Here is a 24,111-nt window from a genome sequence, read left to right as displayed (position 1 = left end):
TTTGTTTCCATGGCCCAAGTGCATAACTTTATATTTATCTACATTAAACCTCATCAACCATTTCTCTGCCCATCCCTCAAGCTTCCACAAATCCCTCTGTAATGCTAAACTATCGACCTCAGTATTTATTACTTTACACAGCTTAGTATCATCTGCAAATATTGAAACTTGACTGTGTAAACCCACTACAAGGTCATTAATAAAAATATTAAAAAGAAGTGGCCCCAATACTGACCCCTGTGGCACTCCACTGGTAACATCAACCCAATCTGAGAATGTGCCATTAATGACCACCCTCTGTTTTCTATCACTAAGCCAATTACTTACCCAGATACACAGATTTTCTCCTATTCCCAGCAGTCTCATTTTATATACCAACCTTTTATGTGGCACGGTGTCAAATGCCTTTGAGAAGTCCAGATATACAACATCCACAGCGTCCCCCAGATCCAGTCTTGAACTTACCTCCTCGTAGAAACCAATCAGATTAGTCTGACAGGACCGATCTCTCATAAACCCATGCTGACGCTGGGTTATAAGGTTGTGCACAGTGAGATACTTCAGGATAGCATCTCTAATAAACCCCTCAAATATTTTCCCCACCACAGCAGTTAGACTTACGGGTCTGTAGTTTCCAGGATCGCTATTTGATCCTTTTTTGTATATTGGTACCACATTTGCTATGCGCCATTCCTGTGGAACATAACCAGTCCTCAGTGAATCTTCAAATATTAAAAATAACGGTCTGTCTATCACGGTACATAATTCATGCAGAACCCGGGGGTGTATGCCATCTGGCCCCGGTGATTTATCTATCTTAGTGGTTGCGAGGCGGCGCCGTACCTCTTCCTGGGTTAAACTGTTGACATTATAAAAAGAATTAACATTATTCCTCATTGTGTCTTCCACCAGGGGATTTTCCTGGGTAAAGACAGTTGAGAAGGCGACATTCAGTAGATTGGCCCTTTCCTCATCTCCTTCCACCATGACCCCCATGTTATTTCTAAGGGGACCCACACTCTCTGTTTTTAGTTTCTTATCATTTATATACTTGAAAAATAATTTGGGATTATTTTTGCTCTCCCTGGCAATATTTCTCTCAGTCTCTATTTTTGCGGCCTTTATCTGCTTTTTACAGGATTTATTCTTCTCTCTATAATCCTGTAATGCCTCATCACTACATTCACGTTTTAGCACCTTAAATGCTTTATCTTTCTCGCTTATTGCTTTCCTTACAAGACTAGTTAGCCACATAGGGTTTTTCTTGTTCCTTTTATGCTTTTTCCCATAAGGTATGTGTTTCTCACAGGACTTTTTCAGAATATATGAGAAAAAGTCCCATTTTTGTGCGTGCCGTGCGGAGCGGAATAAAAGGTGAAGGAGCGGTCGCCCGGATTACCCACCCTCCATAGATCGTACAAAGCGAATCGTCGGATAACCCTACGAAAGGCCGTCGAAATGCTGTTTTGGGATCTTGCTGGAGGTGTTGGGTTAATTGCTAAGCGGTCCATAGTTTTTGAGAAAATTACGTTGAAGTCACCCCCTAACAGTAATGGCGCAGGTGGAAGTTTGGCTAATTTATTCAGGACTTTGGTGATAAACTGAACCCGAGACTTATTAGGGGCATACAAATTGCATAAGAGAATTGGCGACTCAAACATTTTACCCTGAATGATAATGTATCGCCCATCGGGATCCGAGGTCACCGATTCCGGGACAATGGGACAGGAAGTAGAGAATAAGATCGCTACTCCCGCTTTTTTATTGTCTGTGGAGGCCATATAGGAGACGGGATATAGGTGCCTCGCGAATTTTAGGTTCCCTGTGGTGTCAAAGTGCTTTTCCTGCAGGAAAACTACATCAGCTCTAGACCTTTTCAGCTCATTGAGGGCTAGGCGGCGCTTACGGGCTGAATTGAGCCCCTTCACATTCAAAGTCAAAAACTGAACCATGATGAGCTAGACAGTTAGAGCGTGGATATGATGTGGCTGATACACCCTAAGCGGGTTTTACCTTAGACCGTCTTCTGACGGGCGAGGTCTATACACTGCTACTGCCACACCTCCTTTAAGTGCAGAGAATGGAGTCCCGTGTGCAAAGCACCCTAGAGCAACAGGAAGACAAAAACGACACAAACACAACAGATACCTAGGAAGACAAACACTCGATCCGAAACAACAGGAAAGGGGGGACAAATAAAATAGAACGAATCCAAGAAAAAAAAAGGGGGGAAAGGGAGGGAAAAAGGACGGAAGAAAATAGAACAATCAATCTATAACTAGAGAGAGGAGGCACCTCCTGTCTCCAGTGTAGGCCTAATCAGCCGATCTACCCCTAGACTCGGGAAGCTCTGTCGGCTGGTCCAGAATCCTTCACCACCTAAGGGTTAGGAGGAAAAGGTCTGAGCAAGACCTACTTACCGAGGGTGTTGTGGCAACGGAAGCCTCTAAAAGGCTGTAAACCTTGTAATATACAAGTCGATAACAGCTTAAGAAAAGGATTAAACAACAGATTACAATAAGACATCACACTGGGAGAAGCACCCGAGCGCCTTAGTGCACGTATGTAGTTAACAAACTTAGAGAGGAGGTACCCCGGAGATACACCCAGATAATAGAAAACCCCCCTCTCCCCCGGACCAACATACCTAAAGAAATTAACTTCAAAGGATATGTAGCACGGCGATCAGCCGCCCTCAATCACAAGAGTCCCTGGAGAAGGTTCTATTTCTCGGTTTTCGTCGCTTCTGCTGGGGCTGGCTTCCCTCTTGCCTCTGATACATCGGTGGAGGGAGAAGGTCCCAGTCATCCATCTCCGGAATCGGGACATCCCAGACCTTGCAGAATTCTCAAGATAGAGTGGTCGTGACTCCGTCTTTAGTAGCTGACAGAGCAAATGGAAAGTTCCAACGGTAGGAAATCCTGTGTTCACGTAGCACATTCAGCAAAGGTCGCATCATCCTTCTCTTCTGCAGTGTAATTCCTGACAAGTCCTGGTAAAGCTGCACCTCTGCGCTGTTAAAGGTGAAGTCTCTCTTCCTCCTTGCCAGGGACATAATCCACTCTTTTAGCTCAAAGTCATGAACACAGCAGATGATATCTCTCGGGTTCGCCCCCATCGATTTAGGCCTCAGTGCTCGGTGTGCCCTGTCAAGCTTAACTTGTGTCTCCGGCTCATCCAGAAATGCAGAAAACAAAGCTTGAAGAGCAGAACGGACATCCTCCTTACCCTCCACTTCGGGGATGCTCCTCACCCGGATATTGCTGCGTCTGCCCCTATTATCCAAGTCTTCCAGATGTCTGGCCATATCTTGTATCACAGATGACTGAGTACGCAGGACTTGTTGCGTGTGTGAGATTTGGCGTTTCGTATCTGCTTGTTCGGCTTCCAGGTTGCCAATTTTCTGAGTCATAGACTGGATATCGCGCCTCATCTCCGAGAATTCGGATTTGAAAGTTTCTTTAACATCCGCAATCAGACATTTAAAGTCCTCTTTAGTGGGCAGATTCTGCAAGTGAGTGTGCCAGCTTAAGTCAGGGGCTGGTGTTCTCCTATCCGCAGCAGAAGCAGTGAATTGTTGCTCGGGTGGGGACTCCCATTCTGGTGAGGGTGCTGCGTAACGTGCCATAGCAGGTTTAGCACTGATGTCATCTCCAAATGACTGACAGCGGAACATACGGGATTCCGGGTGTAAACACCCCTGGTTGCGGGATAGTAGGAGATCTGAGAGGCGGCACCTTTCTTTGAAAGTCCTCTTGGTCTGACGCCGTGAGGGCCAAGCTGTCCTTGATAGTCAAGGGATGGGTAACTTGGGAAGGTTGCTCACCTTCATGCTGCTGCCTGGGAGAACCCTGCTGTGATTCCTGTGTTGATGCGCCAGAAATTTGGCGCTGCTGCGCCAGAGTGGAGCCCTGCTGTATTTGTGGCACATAAGCGCCACGATGGCGGCCGGAGACCGCATGGTGCGGGGAGGCATCCGCCTGGCCTCGTACCTGTGGCGGCTGCACGGTGGCGTCCGGGGAGCTGCGTTTGCCTGCAGGAGCTGTGGGCGACAGCTTGGTCCCTGGAGGAGCTGATGGCGCCATTTTCACTGGCATCCTGCTACTGGGTGCAGGCCCCGCCGGTGGTTCAGTGGCGGGAACGGAGCTGAGGTACCGGGTAAGTGCCGTATTCCCTCCTGATGCAGCTGGTTTTGGTCCAGGGTTCTTCACTCCCCTTCCAGGGGTCTTTCTGGGTTTGGGGGCCAGGGTAGCTCCTCTCTTTTGGGTTGAATCAGGCACCGGGGTGGCAGAGCTCTCTCAGTGTGCGGCCATCTTCCTTGCGGTCCAGCCACGCCCCCGAATAACATATTTTAACATATATTATAACATATAACAGATTAGAACAATTTTATTATACCCCTGCGTATCCTAGTGCTAGTACAAAGACATTAATCATGAGCGCTTAATAGCAATTAAGCGCTCATGACAGAAGCATCAGACAGAAGCATCAATAACATTCATGACAATTAATAACATTCATTTAATGTAAAGTCCAGAATAGTATATAACTATGCCTAATTTCAGTACGCTTTGAATGGTCAATGTTCCTGGTCTTTCACATTAGACAATTATCGTAACTAATGAGTAACATTTATGTCAGGCAGAATCATCAGTATTGGTTGAACAGTTAGTCCCAGTTGGTGTATAGCTGTGCCTTATTGCCAAGTTTTGTGACACTTTAAAAAGTCAGTATTCTTTATATTGCACCATGAAACGCAGGGCTAAATTCAGTCTGGTGATCTCAGAAGTTCATGGCTTCAAAAACTGCAGATGTTAGCAGATATTACAATATAATAATACAATAAACTTAATTGATCCCGCAGGGGGAAATTATTTTGTACAAAGTGTCCATGATTAAGGACTAACAAACTATAGTCCGAAACGCGTTACCGCTGTATTTTTTGGTCGGTCCTGTGCGATTACCATTCATGTAACTTCCATGTTGTTCTACTATTGGAATTTTTCCTCTGTTTTTTAAAGGATATGAAGAATAAATTTTTGGACATGTTTTAACAGTGAGTCTTTTTCCTTTGGATCTATCGGATGTTGAATGCTGGATTCCCTTCCTTTGCTTTTTGCCATTGTTTGTTTCTATATACCTGACCCTGGATTTCCGGACCAGCGTCACAGGGATTCCCTCTGCACCCGGCCAGATTACTCCACTTGCAAGATTGAAACCAACTGTGGGTGATCCGTTACCGTAAACTTTTTTTCTTTGATTTATTATAACTACTATAATACTGCCCCCTATGTACAGGAATATAACTAGTATAATACTGCCCCCTATGTACAAGAATATAACTACTATAATACTGCCCCCTATGTACAGGAATATAACTACTATAATACTGCCCCCTATGTACAGGAATATAACTAGTATAATACTGCCCCCTATGTACAGGAATATAACTAGTATAATACTGCCCCCTATGTACAAGAATATAACTACTATAATTGAAAAGCAATGACAGATCCTTTGATATTGAAACATTTATTAATTGCAATTCAGACTATGCGATTTATGTCATTGAATGCACAGCATGTTGCATAAAATATGTGGGCAGCACAAAAAGAAAAATAAAGGACAGAATAAGTGAACATATAGGGGATGTGTCAAAGAAAAGTAAGGGAATATCAGGGGCGACAAAGCACTTTGTAGAAAAACACAATAGAACAACAAATTTTTTGAAATTCTTTGGTGTAGAGAGGGTTAATCGACCAGAAAGAGGTGGTGACTGGCTAAAAGCATTAAGAAAAAGAGAGGCTTATTGGATTATGAATTTAAACACTAGGATCCCCTCAGGTATGAATTTTAGGGAAGACCTTATGATGATTTTTTTAAAGAAATGTATAAAATGTTTTGTAATGACAATTGTATGCACTGTGTATCTGTAATTGTATCTGCTATGCAAAGAGGAAGTGATGTCCAGACTTGGGTGTACCCGCCCATGTACCCGCCCATGTCAGTCCTCTTTTCTTTTAAATATGGTTGTGCATTGAGCAAAATGTTACCATGATTAAGGGAGATTATTCTCCTGAAACGCGTTGGTCTTTGCTATGGACTTTTTAATTTAAATGAAATAAAGAAGAATGGATTTTTACTACTGATGCTGAGCTATTCCTTGCATTTGAATTTTCACTATTTGTGTCCGTGGCCGGCGGACTAGGCTCTCTTGCATCCCAGAGGAGTGGAGACTGGATTACAGACTACATGTCCAGGTGTGTGAGCGCTTCTACCTGTTTCCCTCTCATAACTACTATAATACTGCCCCCTATGTACAGGAATATAACTACTATAATACTGCCCCCTATGTACAGGAATATAACTGCTATAATACTGCCCCCTATGTACAGGAATATAACTAGTATAATACTGCCCCCTATGTACAGGAATATAACTAGTATAATACTGCCCCCTATGTATAAGAATATAACTACTATAATACTGCCCCCTATGTACAGGAATATAACTACTATAATACTGCCCCCTATGTACAGGAATATAACTAGTATAATACTGCTTCCTATATACAAGAATATAACTACTACAATACTGCCCCTATGTACAAGAATATAACTACTATAATGCTGCCCCCTATGTACAATTATATAACAACTATAATACTGCCCCCTATGTACAAGAATATAACTACTATAATCCTGCCTCCTAGAGGTGAGGTTGTCTGTGGTTAGAGCTCCTGAAGTCTCCTGATGTCTGGAGCGGGCCCAGGGCGGGGCCACCCTGGGTGGGGAGATTCCCCAAGTAAGGCCCAAGCTTCCAGGCCTAAACCAGGAGAAAACTCCCAGACAACTCTAAAGATGGATGCAAATCCAAAAGTTATCAGTAAGCAAGAGAATTAACTGAATTGCAGTAATGTTGAGAAGAAGGTTAAAGTAAAGAATGTGAGTACAGCAAGCAGAGAAGAAAGTTCCTCACCAGCCCAGCGTGGAGGAGCACAGGTGAAGCAGATTGTCAGACCAGTAGCAGGTGCCCCCCACTCCTGCACCCAGGCAGAGGAGAACGTCCATAGAGAAACAAACCCTGCAATAAAACCTGCAGCAGAGAGATGTGGTGACCAGCATGGCCGCTCCAGGCCGCACCAGATCTGCTGTGAAGCCACAAAATGTCCCTGCAAAGGCCGGTGCAAGCAGCAAGCCTGGAGATGTGAGGCAGAAGGAGACCGGTGGATGCACTCAGCCTGGAGGACTACAGAGACCATAAATCCTATTGTCCTGGAGGGGAAAAAATCCCTTACCAGGATGAAGAAAAAAGCAGACTAAAAGGGATATGAAGAAATATAAAGACTTTTATTGTGTACAGTACAGTACAAGTACAAAACTTGTTAAAACATCAGGTGATGAAATAGGAGGACTATAGGGGACATCACCGGACAATATGTACTTTCCTTTGATATGACTTTTTTTGGTAAGCCCACCAACATTTAAGCTTCTCTATTCCCATTGATATTTATATCCACTGGCCTCCATGAATTGTCCGGTGATGTCCCCTATAGTCCTCCTATTTCATCACCTGATGTTTTAACAAGTTTTAAAATGTACTGTACACAATAAAAGTCTTTATATTTCTTCATATCCCTTTTAGTCTGCTTTTTTCTTCATCCTGGTAAGGGATTTTTTCCCCTCCAGGACAATAGGATTTATGTTTAGTATGTGCAGCAACATCTTTTGGTGCAATACTTAGGGATCCACACTGGTGTACAATTATTTAATGATCCCATTTCCTTTGTTTCAAATATAGTGTTCCTGGACTACAGAGACCAGCACGGCAGGTGAAGGAGACCACCCGAGCGCCTGAGCTGCAGATGGCGGAGGAGATCCCAGCACTGGTAAGGAGGATGGAGGAGCTGAGTCACCACAAACAGATGCTACAAATGCAAATAGACTGCATGTACTCACTAAAAACTGCACACCCTGAGAGTAGCGACCTGTATGATACCAAGCTGCACTCACTGAGCAAAGAGCTGGCGGTGGTGGTGGGAGAGATGGACAGTGTCCTGGAGAAGATGGGGCCGCTGTCTGAGTCCTATAAGAATAAGGAACGCTTTGCCAGACAGAACATTACATCTATGTCCAGACCCTCTGACGCTGCGTCAGTGTCCAACATGTCCCCTGATGAGAGAGGAACACGTCGCATACTGCAGGCACCAAGTTTTGTGTTTCAAGAGGGCGAGAAGGGAAAACAGCAGCTGCAAAGGTCTGCAGCCGTCCATCAGCAGGGAGGTGCCAGGGAGGGAGGCGGATATAGCAGGAGGTGTCCCGCAGGCTGAAAATACCACGTCTACAGTCTCTAAGCTACCCAGAGATCATCTATGGGGTAACATCACATGTAGATGGCATCAACAGGGAGACCATGTACCTCATTATCACCACCATAAAGTATTACCACTGGCACAACAGGAACAGAGTCTCCATCCACAGCGAGTCCTTCCAGCACATGACTGCAGTCACACTCATTATGTCTGAGCTCAGATGGATCAGATACATAGAGATTGGGAAAAAGGAGGAGAATAGAAAGTTATGGAGGAATATATGTTTGGACTAATGGATCATGTAATTATGTTTAATCCTTTTCCCTTTAACCAGTAATGGACATTTAAGTTACTTATTATACATTTATTAATTTCAATGTATGATTTCTGTTAAATTCTGATTTGAATGTACTATGTATTTTGTTTGTTTCTACTAATAAAAATTGCCCCCTATGTACAGGAATATAACTACTATAATACTGCCCCCTATGTACAGGAATATAACTACTATAATACTGCCCCTATGTACAGGAATATAACTACTATAATACTGCCCCCTATGTACAAGAATATAACTACTATAATACTGCCCCCTATGTACAAGACTATAACTACTATAATACTGCTCCCCACGTACAAGACTATAACTACTATAATACTACCCCTATCTACAGATATATAACTACTATAATACTGCCCCCTATGTACAAGACTATAATACTGCTCCCCATGTTCAGGAATATAACTACTATAATACTGCATCCTATGTACAAGACTATAACTACTATAATACTGCTCCCCATGTACAAGAATATAACTACTATAATACTGCCCCTATGTACAAGAATATAACTACTATAATACTACATAAATACACAGAATCAAACATGAAAACAATCAGTATTTATCATATACAGCTTCAGAAAACACATGAGAGATCCATACCTATTGCATCCAGTGACATCAGGTGACGTATCCTCGGATTGTACTCGTTCCTCGGATTTATCCCCCTAGCCTACCCCAGACATTAATGGCCCCAGCCCGCCCCAGACATATAATTAATGGCCCCAGCCCACCCCAGACATATAATTAATGGCCCCGGCCTACACAGACATAGAATTAATGGCCCTAGCCTACCCCAGACATAGAATTAATGTCCAAAGCCTACCCAAGACATAGAATTAATGGACCCAACCTACCCCAGACATAGAATGTATCCCCCCAGCCTACACCAGACATAGAATTAATGGCACCAGCCTACCCCAGACATAGAATTTATGCCCCAAGCCCACCACAGACATGGAATTAATGCCGCTTGCCCCAGACATAGAATTTATGCCCTCAACCTACCCCAGACCGGGATAGTGACGTCACACCAAGCCGTGGAGATACATGGAGGGCTGGACAGCTGATACTGTACGTGTCATCGCTCCTCCACGCTACACAGGTCGCGCAATGACGTCAATTGCGTGACCTGTGTAGCTGAATGTATACACAGACGCAGAAGCAGCGGTGCTGCCCTGCTTCTGTGTACTAACTAATAGTACCTGCATCGTACGATGCAGGGACAATAGACTAAATGAGAATTTGTAGGGAGGGAGTGTGGACCGGCCCCGGACTGGCCCAGTAGCTCCACAGGAGTAATGGTATACGTAATGAAGGCACTTCCTAACAGTGTGTGTCATGTTACATAGAATTGCCAATAAATTGTTTAACCCCTTTATGACCGCCCTATCGGGAATCTACGTCGGTCATTAAGGGTACTTCTTCTGACGCGACGCCTTTCTACGGCGCCGCGTCAGAAGAAGATTTCGGGACATCGGATCAGTATAGTGCCGGTGTGATATCACAGCCCAGACCCGGCACTAACACCCGGGATTGGAAAAACTCCGATCCCGGGTGTTTAACTCCTTACACGCCTCATGTTTGACCGCGGCGTGCAAGTGTGTCACCCGTGGATCGGACCCCCCCGGTGTGCTTACCGGGGTATCCGATCCCTCCTTCCGCTGCCCCTTGTCCCGACGAGTGACCCGAGGCTGTCAGCTCCTCTTCTCGCCGGGCTCTGCCTTCCTGGCAGGACCCGGCTGTAAGTAACTGAGCATGCGGGGCATGCTCAGTTACTTACACTATACACTGCAATACAAGTGTATTGCAGTGTAGAGGCTTGAATAAGTGATCGGATGATCGCTTGTTCAAGCCAAAATGTGGAAAATATGTGAAAGTAAAAAAAAAAAAGATTACATTTTTTTATAATATAATTAAATAAATAAATAAAATAAAGTCCCATAGTCTCCCCAGTTACACATATAATGCAAATACAGTATATAAAACACAAAAACACACGAAAAATGTACATATTTGGTATCACTGCATCCGTATTAATCTGTACAATAAATCTAAATCAATATTGAACCCGCTCGGTGAACAATGAAAAAAAAAAAACTACGAAAAACTTCCCGTAATATACAATTTTTCATCAAACACCATCACAAAAAATGTTCTAAAAAGTGATAAAAAAAAGTTACGTTCTCTAATATGATACGACTGAAAAGAACAACTCTTTTTGCAAAAAATAAGCCCTCAACCAGGTCTGACAACAGAAAAATACAGAAGTTATGGCCCTAAAAAGTTGTCAATAGTAAAAACAATGCGATATTCTCCAATATTGGTTTTGCTCAGGAAAATTGAGCAAAGATAAGAAAAACTATATAAATGAGGTATCACCGTAATTGTAGTGAGCCAGAGAATAAAGATAAAATATTATTTTTACATTACGGTGAGCGGGGGAAAAAAATGCTAACAATCCAAAATAAAAATTGATGATTTTGTTTGTGTCCCCCTTGAAATAGTTAATAAAATCTCATGAATAAGATATAGACTCCCTAAATGAATTACCGTATATACTCGAGTATAAGCCGACCCGAGTATAAATGGGAAAATCTATTGACTCGAGTACAAGCCGGGTGTGGGAAATGCATTGGTCACAGCCTCCCCAGTATATAGCCTGCCAGCCCCTGCCCCAGTGTATATAGCCTGCCAGCCCTGCCCCAGTGTATATAGCCTGATAGGCCCTGCCCCAGTGTATATAACCCCCCCCCCCCCCCCCCCCGTTGTGCAGCACAACAATACCATGGATCGCACAGAAGATCTAAGGGGGCCGCCGGAAAGGTGAGTTTTGATTTATTTTTTTGACTCGAGTATAAGCCGAGTTTGGGTTTTTCAGCACATTTTTTGTGCTGAAAAACTAGGCTTATACTCGAGTATATAAGGTATCTATACATTGTATCTCATCCCGTAAAAAATAAGCCCTCATATGTGTGCATTACCAAAAAAAATAAAAATGTATAGGTCGTACAATGTGACAATACATATCTGCAGTGAATGGCGCCTCCATTCATTCTATACTTGGCCGTGCGCCCATACATCAGTTTACCGCCACATATGGGGTATCAGTACACTCGGGAGGAATTGGGCATCAAACGTTGCAGCACGTTTCATCATTTAATTTATTCTGAAACTGTCAGTTTGGCCTAAATGAATGTATTTTCCAAAAAAATTCCATAGTTTCTAAATCGCAGGTCCATATTGTTTTAACCCATGTGAAACACTTAAAGGGTTAATGGACTTAATAGAAGTTGTTTTACATACGTTGAGGGGTGAAGTTTCTATAGTGGGGTAATTTATGGGGTTTTCCTATTATTTAGGCCTTACAAAGTCACTTGGAAGCTGAGTTTTCCCTCAAAATGTGAGTTTTGGCAATTTTCATGAAAATGAGAAAAATCGCACCTAAAGTTCTGCACCTCATAACATACTAGAAAAGTGAGAGGATGCATAAAATGTCATCCCAACATAAAGCAGACATTCCGTAAATGTAATTTATCAAGCTTTTTGGGTAGTTTTACTTCCTGTCTGGAAAGCAGAACATTTCAAACTTGGAAAATAAAGAATTTTTACAAACTTTTGCCAAATGTTCACTTTTTTTCAGAACGAATCGCAAAACGTATCACTTAAATTTTATAACTAACATGAAGTACAATGTATCACGAGAAAACTTTCTCAAAATCACCGGGATATGTTAAAGCGTTCCGAAGTTATAACCAATTATCGTGAGACATGTCAAATTTGAAAAATCGAGTCTGGTCATTGAGCTGAAAACTAGTGTCGGTGATAAGGGGTTAAAATCTGAATCAGCTATAGAAAATTATAATACTCCAATCCCTGGTGCTTATAGGGGTCAGAACATAGGCACCAACTTGTAGAGAAAATAGTCTCAAAATTTGAATACATTTACCGCATTTAAGCATAAAAAGGACACCACAGTAAAGAGTAGGTTGGAGATCAGTTAGTTTGGGGATCTTCTGGAGGATCCTTCAGAGAGTTGTCATCTTTTCTTTAGGACTGTGTCCCACACCAGTGGTAGCAGACGAGGAGGGTAATCTAGCTCACAATTTTGTATAGCTGGAAAGGGAACTTCCCACATCTATGTGGTGCAAAATTGCTATAGGTCAAAGTAGAAACGTAGAGTGGCTGATTGACCGTCTTTGGTTGCAGATTAGGAGAATGGAAACAACCATTTGTATAAGATGCCATGCTGCCTCATAGCATCAAGTAGAGGGTGTAGATGACTCCTTTCTAAAGGGTTATCCAGGAGAGATCTTGGTATAATTGGACTTTGGCCCCCTTAAATTCCAGTTAACAATACCTTCCTAGCCACAAACATGATGCACTCTTTAAGATAAAAATCTTGTTGTTGGCGACATATAATGTCCTGGGGATTAGTGGTAGAGGATTTTGGTCAAAGATCTTAGTAATCTCAGATTTGAAAGCATCTTTTACCTCCGATATTAGAAACTTAAACTTAAAGTCCTCTTAAATAGGAGGTATCTGCAGTTAAGCTTGTAGAGAGTTCATCCTCGATTGTGGTGGTTGTATTTTCCCATATGTCTCCATATGCAATTCAGGGGATGAGGCCCACACAGGCGAGGGTTCCTCATAACTTGTAAATAAGGGGGTAGCCTCTATAACTTCTTCTTGCGTGTCACTGGATCCCCAGTACGGGTGTGCTTTGATGGATAGATCAGGTGGGCCAGCATCTGCTCAATGCGAACTCTGCAGTTTAGGAAGGTAAGGGAATGTAGGGTATGCTCCACGGGAGCAGCCTCCTGAGGCTACCTGTAGCAATCCAGGAGTTAAATTTTCCCCATGGGAATTTTGGAGCCTCAGTGCCAAGGTGCACCTCTGTAAATGGGCAAATAAGGCAACAGGGACCTGGAGCTCAGTGCTTAAGTGGACATCTTAGATGGTGGTTAGCCACACCCACTCACTAATACCTGTTGTTCGGCACATCACTGTGCACCGAAATAGCAGTTGATACCCACATGCGAGGTATTGCCGTACTCTGGAAAAACAGCCCAAGCATTTTGGGGTGTATTTTTGCCTCTAATACACTTTGTGTGTGTACATTTTAGGGCTAAATGAGAATATTCTTAAAAAAAATTTAAATGTTAAAATTTCCAGCGATTTTTATGATTACTGAAAAACTGCACTATGTGCAGTTTGCCTGTGTAGTGTGCAGGGGGTGCCGGATTCAGGATTTCTGGCACACATTCTTCATGAATCTGGTGCCCTTCGCTCAGCTTCAACAGAGTGCACCACTTTTTTTTGGTGCACCTTTAAGGTTGCATTCACACAAATCTGCCGATACCAATTCTTAAATACCTGTGCAATCAGTTTGCACTAAAAAGAACGAGCAAAGTCCAACAGGAAACTGGCGCACGGCCCTAAATGTGTAAATGTGCCCCAATAACGCTCTGCTAACTCACCTATAATACACACAGTCAGCCCTGCTATATGCCTCCTTGCCCTGCTATAGAGATCTCATCTTATCTGCATTTTGTAGAGTACATCTGTTCACTTGCTGACAGGAAGTGTATGATTTTGTGAGCTTGTCTTGGAATGGAGGAGGAGAGGTAGAGATCACACTGCATGGAGCAGACAGCAGAAGCAATTCATGAGACGAATATGTCCTGCCCAACCATAAAAATCTGAAGATTTACGGTCAGATCCCATGACTAATAGAGACAGATTGGAATTATATCTGTGAAATGCTGTAATTTTGTTAATAACAGAGAATAAGAGATTGGGGCCCATTTACTAAGGGCTTTTTGCCACACTTTAGTCAGACTGTTCACGTTCTTCATGGCTAAATCTGCTTGCACAGGTATTTAAGAAGTGTCAGTGCAGCGATTGTGTTGCACGAGACCCTTTTGTGGCGGAGCTGCACTGGCTTCCATGCAACACAAATTAGGGGTGTGCCATCGGTAAGTCCGACTGATTTGGAAATTGTGTCGCACGCTCTATGTACACCACAAAAAAAGGTGAACTCTGTCGGACCTGAGTGGAGAAGCGACATTTTCATGATTTCGGATGCGCGATCTTAGTGAATCGCTGGACACAGCATTATAGATGAGGTTCAATGTAGATAAATGTAAAGTTATGCACTTGGGCCATGGAAACAAAAAGTATAATTATGTTCTAAACGGTCAATTACTTAGTACAACTGAAGCTGAAAAGGACTTGGGCGTATTGGTGGATGGTAAACTTAATTTTAGTGACCAGAGCCAGGCGGCTGCTGCTAAAGCAAATAAAATAATGGGATGTATCAAGAGAGGAATAGATTCTCATGATAAAGACATAGTTCTGCCCTTATACAAATCCCTGGTCAGACCACACATGGAATATTGTGTACAGTTTTGGGCACCAGTATATAAAAAGGATATAGTAGAGCTGGAACGGGTGCAGAGGAGAGCAACCAGGATTATTAGGGGAATGGGGGGACTAGAATACACTGACAGATTAAAAAATTTGGGATTATTCATGTTAGAAAAAAGACGACTGAGGGGAGACCTCATTACAATGTACAAATACCTGAACGGACAGTACAAGGATCTCTCCAAAGATCTTTTTATACCTAGGCCTGTGACCAGGACAAGGGGGCATCCTCTACGCCTAGAGGAGAGGCGATTCTACCATCACCATAGACAAAGGTTCTTTACTGTAAGAGCAGTGAGACTATGGAACTCTCTGCCGCAGGAGGTTGTTATGGCCGACTCTATGTACATGTTCAAGAGAGGCCTGGATGACTTTCTGGAGAGAAAAAATATCACGGGTTATGGGGATAAAACATTTATTTAATTCTTGAAGGTTGGACTTGATGGACTTGCGTCTCCTTCCAGCCTTATATACTATGATACTATGATACTATGATACTATGATAGACGGACAATGCACTTTCCGTGAACTCGAGTGACATTGTAAGTAAATGTGCCCCAATGTCTTATTTTGTTATACTGAGTATTATACTGAGAATCTTGTATTTATGGTAATACCCCTTTTAGGTTCAGCATTAAGTAGTACCTCTTATTAAACGTGATCTGTGCCTCCCCTTCTCCCACTCTTATGATGGTCCCTGTTATCTCATCTTTTATATCATTTCCCCCTCTTATCGCCTCATATTGTGGCCTCTTTTTGCCCCCTAATATTGTGACCCTTCATCTCCCCTCACACTGAATCCACTCACCTATCTCTCATAGTCTGCCCCCTCATACCACTGCCCACACTGTGGCCTCTTCTTTCCTACCTAACACTGTGGCCATATTTTGGCCCCCCTCATATTGTGGCACTTCATCCCCCCCATATCAGACCCCTATATCCCAGAAGGTCTCTTCACTTCTTCCACTGATGCTGCCATGAGCTGTGATGATGGCAGACATGATGACATCACATCACATGGCGACTGTCGATATCCACACACAGCTGCCACAGCGGGAACGCAGAGGAACACTGATGGTGATGGAGAACTGATAGCCCTTTTTGACCATCATATTATTCAACTCTTTCTATGACTGGGTGATGCCATAGAATTGTCCCAGTACAGGTGGCAGTGACGGAGTGATCTGCAAAAAGGGGCTGAGCATATGTACTGTACCAGAGCATAATTCCTGTGGCTTGGCCTAGGATGGCATCTGTGCACAAGAGGTATTTTATTTATGTAAACTGTTATGTATTGCTTGTTCCACTGTAAATGGTTGGCAGAGAATGGATTACTTTGAAACTGCACTATATACACAGACTGGCAATAGTGACACTCGCAATCTATGGTGGGAACTGCTTTAGGCAGTTTTTTCCCAGAACCTGCTGGAAGGTAGGCGGGACACGCTAATATTGGCCACACCTACAAACCCTACCTGTAACAGGTAGAAGTAGTGGTGCAGTTGGTAGTCAGTTAAAACCAGCTTTGGCCACACAAGTCTGTCTGCTGCTGAAAAAGGGAAAATGGAGACAAAAAAGGGACAGCTGAAAGTGAGAGTGTAAGAGGAGATTTGCCAGGTGTGTTTTCCACCAAAACAAAAAGGTACCACTATTGTTAGCGGGAAATCCTCAGCTTTAAGGGGTATTCCCATCTGGGCATTCACATTTAATTTAATCAATTTTCCATATATAAACATTTCTTCAATTGGATGCTATTTAAAAAAGTGTTCCTGTTTGAAGATAATTTATCATAAATGTAGCCATGTTGTCCCTTAGAAACAAGATAGCTTTCTTGGATACGAACACCTCGCACTCTGGCAGCGGTGGCCAGACATGCGCTATTGAGTTTTGCCTGACCACCTGGATTCAGCCTTCATTACTACAGGGTGGCTGTGGGGCATGCAGTAATTCCTGGACATTTCATATATAAAAACTTTTTGTTTCTTTGGGCAATGCCTCCAGCAGAGGTGGCCGTATCCAAGGACACAGTCTTGTTTCTAAGGGACCATATTACTACATTTATGAGAAATTATCTTCACACAGATAAAAAATGTTTTAATAACACCTAATTGAAGAAATTTATATATTTGGCAGATAAAACTAAATGTGAATGCCCAGACGAGAATACCCCTTTAATTGGACTTGAGAACAGAAAACCATTTATCTTTCCACACACAAGCACACTTATTCCATCACGGCCTCCAGTGTTAAGAATTATTTGTAACTGGACTGTAAAAGTGTCTAAGTTATTAGTATAAAAATTATTGTTACACGGCCTCCTTCTTGTCTCCCTGTTGTCTGGTCCGTCTGCACCTCACCACCATCAAGGGCCATCATCTTACCGGACAGCAGTATCAGGGTTTGGCCCTAGGGCAGTGATGGCGAACCTTTTAGAGACCGAGTGCCCAAACTGCAGCCCAAAACCTAATTACTTATCGCAAAGTGCCAGTACAGCAATTTAACCTGAAAACTGACGGTTTAGTTTAGAATCAATAAAATGATACATTCCCAATCCGAGGCAGCTTTCCTCCCATTGCATTTTATTTGCATTTCAAAACTCCTATACTTGTTTCATTCGTGTGACATTGAGGAAGAGGCAGCAGTCCTATACACACTGAAACACTACTTTTACACCATTTTACATCATATAAAAGAGTAATAAAAAGTTATCAAAAGGTCACACAGTCCTCAAAATGGTAGCAATGAAAACAACGGCTCATTAAGAAAAAATCACCCCTCCCCAGTTCCGTGCACTAAAGTTATTAGCGTCACAAGATGGCGAAACTATTTTCTTTTTCGTATACTGTTTTAATTATTGAAAAAGTATTAAAACACAATAAAACCTACAAATCTGGTATCACTGTGATTGCATCAAACCAAAGAATAAAGGAGACAAATGATTTAGAGCGCACAGCGATAGCATTAAAATCTACAGCTTCCTAGTACACGACATGGAATAATAAATAACTGAGTTACGCAAAAATAAGCCCTCACACAGGTATATATATATATAAATGCACATATAAATATATAACATAACATGTATATACATAAATACATACATAGAAATACATATACAGGCGGTCCCCTACTTAAGGACACCCGACTTACAGACAACCCATAGTTACAGACAGACCCCTCTGACTCCTGGGGAAGCTTTCTGAATGCTTTACTATAGTCCCAGACTGCAATGATCAGCTGTAAGGTGTCTGTAATGAAGCTTTATTGATAATCCTTGGTCCCATTGGAGCAAAAAATGTTTAAACTCCAATTGTCACTGGGCACAAAACCTTTTTTGTCTGGATCTACAATTATAAAGTATACAGTTTCGACTTACATACAAATTCAACTTAAGAACAAACCTCCAGACCCTATCTTGTACGTAACCCGGGGACTACCTGTATTACTTGCTCTTTTGTCCAAGGTGGGCAAAAGTTCAGGTGTCTGGTGTTCCAGGGGGGGGGGGGGGGGTTGGTAGGGTAGATGGGCAGAGGGTGGGCGGCCAGAGTTAGGGCTGCAGGGGGGGGGGGGGTAATGCGGCATCTGGAGATCTGGGCAGTGGGTTTATGAAGCATGAGTTCCAGGGGAGGGGGTGATGCAGTGACCGGAGTTTGGGAGGGGGGGGGGGTAGCGAGAGCGGCCGGAGTTCAATTGCAGTAGTGGGCGGAGAGCAGACAGAGTCCACGGGCGGGGGTAGCGTTCAGAGTCTGTTGCGGTAGCGGGCGAGGTTTGGGCCGAGGTGGGGTTTGTGGTAGCGGGCAGAATTCCGCCGGGCGGTGGGATTTGCAGTAGTGGGCAGGGTGTTCTGGGAGTTTCCGCGGCTTGCGGGCGAAGTTTTAGGGGAGGGGCGGGAGCGGGCAGGAAACCCGCGTTCCTCCGGCTTCTTCTGTTCTGCACACAGTAAGGTGCCCAGCACTGGCAGCATAATGACATCATTACGCTGCCAGCGCTGGGACGCTTACCGTCCTGTGCGCTGCAGTCATCAGTGTGACAGAGCAGGCAGTGTCAGCGCCCTGCTCTGTCATGGATTTTAGCAGTCTCGGAGCGCGGCTCCGATACTGCTTAAACCTTAGTTAAATTCAAAGGACCCGCGTGCCAGCACTGAGGGCTCTGCGTGCCCTCTCTGGCACGCGTGCCATAGGTTCGCCACCGCTGCCCTAGGGGAACTACAGGTCCTCACCACTGATCGCCACAAACATCAGTGCAGTCCCTCTAAAACCTCTACAGTGGCCCCCAGAAGAGAGAACGATTACAGGGAAGCACCAGAGAGTAGTCCATTCCCATGGAAGCCCTTGTGTCCACTCGAGAATGTGACAAGTCAATGTGAAAGGCTGTTGTGTACCAGAAGGTACCCCAAAGGAAACGGCATCAATCCCTGCAGCTTGTTGTATTCCCTCAATCCAGAGCTCACCGCTTTACACATCCTGCTACTACTACCAGCATCATCCTCTCCTTGTGTCTCTCATTCTCTTCCACATCCCAGCATGCTGCATAGGGGCAGGGCCAGATTTGTCAGAGGACAACCTGTGGTTTCACTGATACACTGTGAGCCAGTATGTGTAAACAGTGTATACGTCTGTGCCATACATTGTCCTTACAAGTCCCTAATACGTCACACTCCAACACTAGGGCTTTAACATACCTTATAAGGACACCTTATAATGTCAGGAATAAAAGATGTGACCATGATTGCAAATAGAATTTCTTACTTGTCTCTATAAATACATACATATAAAATGTACACACTTACCCTCCAATAACAATTGTATTTTCATCTATTTCAAACTTTTCAATAACAAGTTGAAGGCAAGACATGGCACCTAGACGCCCCTAAAATAAAATAAATATCTATAAGTATTGGTACCAAAGAAATACCCAATAGTGAAGGCGGTATTAATAATATAAATAATTATAAATCTTGTGGTTTAAACTGCTTTTTGAAATTTTATTTAGTCATATTTAAGTTCAATAAGTTCAGTTTTTATATAAACTTAAAACCAACAAAAATGGTTACTAGATCTAGCCTAGCAAAACCTAGCAGTATGTGTGGCAGCCTATGTCAGCACAGACAATGCTAATGCATTTCCATATGTGAGTGTATTTCTCATATATTATTGAGAAAAGATGGTCATTTGATCACGTTCCATAAGAGGACTTAAAATAGTGAAAATCAGTAGTTCAAAAAAAAATTAGAAGGAATTAATACTGGTGTATTGCATGGCAATTTTAATTCTCCCCAAACCTTGGATTTACTAAGAGGCTCTTCTTAATATACCAGGTTTTGTGCTCCTGGTTAAATCTGGCAGAGATTTCATCTTTAGTCTCCGACGGTTTACTTTAGTAAAACGGCCTGCTACGCTACACCTAAAGTGGAGTGCGGGCACAAATCTGAAAATACTATGAGAAAGGAGGCTTGGCTGAAATGGCTGAAGAGGTTTTATGTAGATAAATGTAAAGTTATACACTTGGGCCATGGAAACAATAAGTACAATTATGTTCTAAACAGTCAATTACTTGGTAAAACTGTCGCTAAAAAAGAGATGGGGGTATTGGTGGATGTTAAACTTAATTTTAACGACCAGTGCCAGGCAGCTGCTTATAAAGCAAAATTACATCCCATAAAATTATGGGGTGTATCAAGAGAGAATAGATTCTTATGATAAGGACATTGTTTTGGGATACAAATCCCTGGTCAGACAATACATGCCTTATTATGTACAGTATTGGGCAACTGTGTATAAAAAGGACACCGTAGAACTGGAGCAAGTGCAGAGGAGAGCAACCAATATTATTAGAGGAATGGGGGGGGGGGGACTAGAATACAAAGACAGGAGAAAACCTTGAATTCTAGATGGCAAACTCTGTGTTGGGGTGAAGACCTGGGTGCCCACAGAAAAGGCTCTGACCCGTGCCAAAGGTTCGCCACCACTGCTATAGGTCAGTTTATATATCCCTTACACCAATGGATTGGTGTATACAACAGTTTTTGTACACTCACTGGCCACTTTATTAGGTACACGTGTCCAACTGCTCGTTAACACTTAATTTCTAATCAGCCAATCACATGGCGGCAACTCAGTGCATTTAGGCATGTAGACATGGTCAAGACAATCTCCTGCAGTTCAAACCGAGCATCAGTATGGGGAAGAAAGGTGATTTGAGTGCCTTTGAACGTGGCATGGTTGTTGGTGCCAGAAGGGCTGGTCTGAGTATTTCAGAAACTGCTGATCTACTGGGATTTTCACGCACAACCATTTCTAGGGTTTACAGAGAATGGTTCGAAAAAGAAAAAACATCCAGTGAGTGGCATTTCTGTGGGCGGAAATGCCTTGTTGATGCCAGAGGTCAGAGGAGAATGGGCAGACTGGTTTGAGCTGATAGAAAGGCAACAGTGACTCAAATCACCACCCGTTACAACCAAGGTAGGCAGAAGAGCATCTCTGAATGCACAGTATGTCGAACTTTGAGGCAGATGGGCTACAGCAGCAGAAGACCACACCGGGTGCCACTCCTTTCAGCTAAGAACAGGAAACTGAGGCTACAATTTGCACAAGCTCATCGAAATTGGACAGTAGAAGATTGGAAAAACGTTGCCTGGTCTGATGTGTCTCGATTTCTGCTGCGACATTCGGATGGTAGGGTCAGAATTTGGCGTCAACAACATGAAAGCATGGATCCATCCTGCCTTGTATCAACGGTTCAGGCTGGTGGTGGTGGTGTCATGGTGTGGGGAATATTTTCTTGGCACTCTTTGGGCCCCTTGGTACCAATTGAGCATCGTTGCAACGCCACAGCCTACCTGAGTATTGTTGCTGACCATGTCCATCCCTTTATGGCCACAATGTACCCAACATCTGATGGCTACTTTCAGCAGGATAATGCGCCATGTCATAAAGCTTGAATCATCTCAGACTGGTTTCTTGAACATGACAATGAGTTCACTGTACTCAAATGGCCTCCACAGTCACCAGATCTCAATCCAATAGAGCATCTTTGGGATGTGGTGGAACGGGAGATTCACATCATGGATGTGCAGCCGACAAATCTGCGGCAACTGTGTGATGCCATCATGTCAATATGGACCAAAATCTCTGAGGAATGCGTCCAGCACCTTGTTGAATCTATGCCATGAAGAATTGAGGCAGTTCTGAAGGCAAAAGGGGGTCCAACCCGTTACTAGCATGGTGTACCTAATAAAGTGGTTGGTGAGTGTATATGAGCATTTATTGGTGTATATGATGGAGTGTATGTGAGCATGTATTGGTGTATATGACTGAGTACAAATAAGCGTGTATTGGTGTATATGATGGTAAGTGTACATGAGCATGTATTAGTGTATATGACGGAAAGTGTACATGAGCATGTATCGGTGTATATGACGGTAAGTGTACTTGAGCATGTATCGGTGTATATGACGGTAAGTGTACATGAGCATGTATTGGTGTATATGACAGTGGGTGTACATGAGCATGTATTGGTGTATATGACGGTAAGTGTACATGAGCATGTATTGGTGTATATGACGGTTAGTGTACATGAGCATGTATTGGTGTATATGACGGAAAGTGTACATGAGCATGTATTGGTGTATATAACGGTAAGTGTGCATGAGCATGTACTGGTGTATATGACAGTGAGTGTACATGAGCATGTATTGATGTATATGACGGTGCGTGTACATGAGCATGTATTGGTGTATATGACTAAGTGTATATGAGCATGTATTGGTGTATACGACAGAATGTATTGGTGTATTTGACAGAGTGTATATGAGCATATATTGGTCTATCTGACGGAGTGTATATGAGCATGTATTGGTGTATATGACTGAGTGGGAAGAAGCATGCATTGGCGTATATGACTGTCAGTGTACTTAAGCATGAATTGGTATATATGATGATGAGTGTAAATGAGCATGTATGTATATGACTGTGAGTGTATATGAGCATGTATTGGTGTATATGACTGAGTATATATAAGCATTTATTGGTGTATATGACAGTCATTGTATTTGAGCATGTATTGCTATATATAATGGTGAGTGTAAATGAGCATGTATATATAGGACTGTGAGCAGAGGTCGCACTAACATTTTTCCATAAGGGTTATAATACTCCTCTCACCATTTTTGAGGAGTAATCTCAGCCGAGGAGGAGTATGAAATTTTCAGTAATACAAATATATAACTCCTAGTCGTATATAGTGTTAATAGACTTTTGTTCCATATAACTATGTTTTTACCCTGTACCATCTTATTATATTTTTATATGTCCCCTATGATTTGTAAAGCGCTACGGAATATTATGGCGCTATATAAATAAAGATTATTATTATTATAGATGTCTATTTATAGAAGAAAATTTGTTACAGTCCCTGTTTTTGTAGCTTCTTGGGACAATTATAGTACTACTTGGGGCCGACGCCGACCCCAGACCCCCAACCACCCACAGAGTTGCCCAAGGCTGACGCTGCGCCCCAGACCCCATCCACAGAGAGGGCCAGAGCTGACGCCCGACCAAGACCCCTCCACCCATAAAGTGGGCCAGAGCTGACGCTGGCCCCAGACCCCCACAACCACCCACAGAGCGGGCCAGAGCTGACGCCGGCCCAAGAACCCTCCACCCATAAAGCGGGCCAGGGCTGACGCTGGCCCCAGACCCCCCACCACCACCCAAAGAGCGGCCCTGCGCTGACACTGAGACCCAGACCGCACCCACCAGAGCTGACGCCGGCCCAAGACCCCACCACCCACAAAGTGGGCCAGGGCTGACGCTGGCCCCAGACCCTCACCACCACCAACAGAGCGGGCCAGGGCTGGTGTTGAGCCCCAGACCCCACCCACAGAGCGGGCCAGAGCTGACGCTGGCCGCAGACATTCCACCCCCTGGACCCCCTCCCCCATAGACCTGACTGATGCCTGACACCGCTAAACTTATTAAATTTTTTTTTTTAAGGGGGGTGGGGGTGGGATTGGGGGCATAACGCTTTTT

The 24,111-nt window shown here is 43.4% G+C and overlaps 1 protein-coding gene across 4 annotated transcripts in view; it reads right to left on the bottom strand.

The window, feature by feature from the left end:
• The window catches only part of LOC140075287 (UTP--glucose-1-phosphate uridylyltransferase-like), a 289,870-nt gene that overhangs the window by 124,393 nt on the left and 141,366 nt on the right, over nt 1-24,111 (bottom strand). For all 4 annotated transcript variants that reach the window (XM_072120957.1, XM_072120958.1, XM_072120959.1 and 1 more), the window contains one exon: nt 19,872-19,951. In XM_072120957.1, coding sequence (XP_071977058.1) covers nt 19,872-19,951 — 80 coding nt within the window. The remainder of the gene's footprint in view (nt 1-19,871; nt 19,952-24,111) is intronic.

Source organism: Engystomops pustulosus, chromosome 8 (genome assembly GCF_040894005.1).
Source record: "Engystomops pustulosus chromosome 8, aEngPut4.maternal, whole genome shotgun sequence".
Taxonomy (NCBI): Eukaryota; Metazoa; Chordata; class Amphibia; order Anura; family Leptodactylidae; genus Engystomops; species Engystomops pustulosus.
This window is presented reverse-complemented; position numbering and strand designations above follow the sequence as displayed.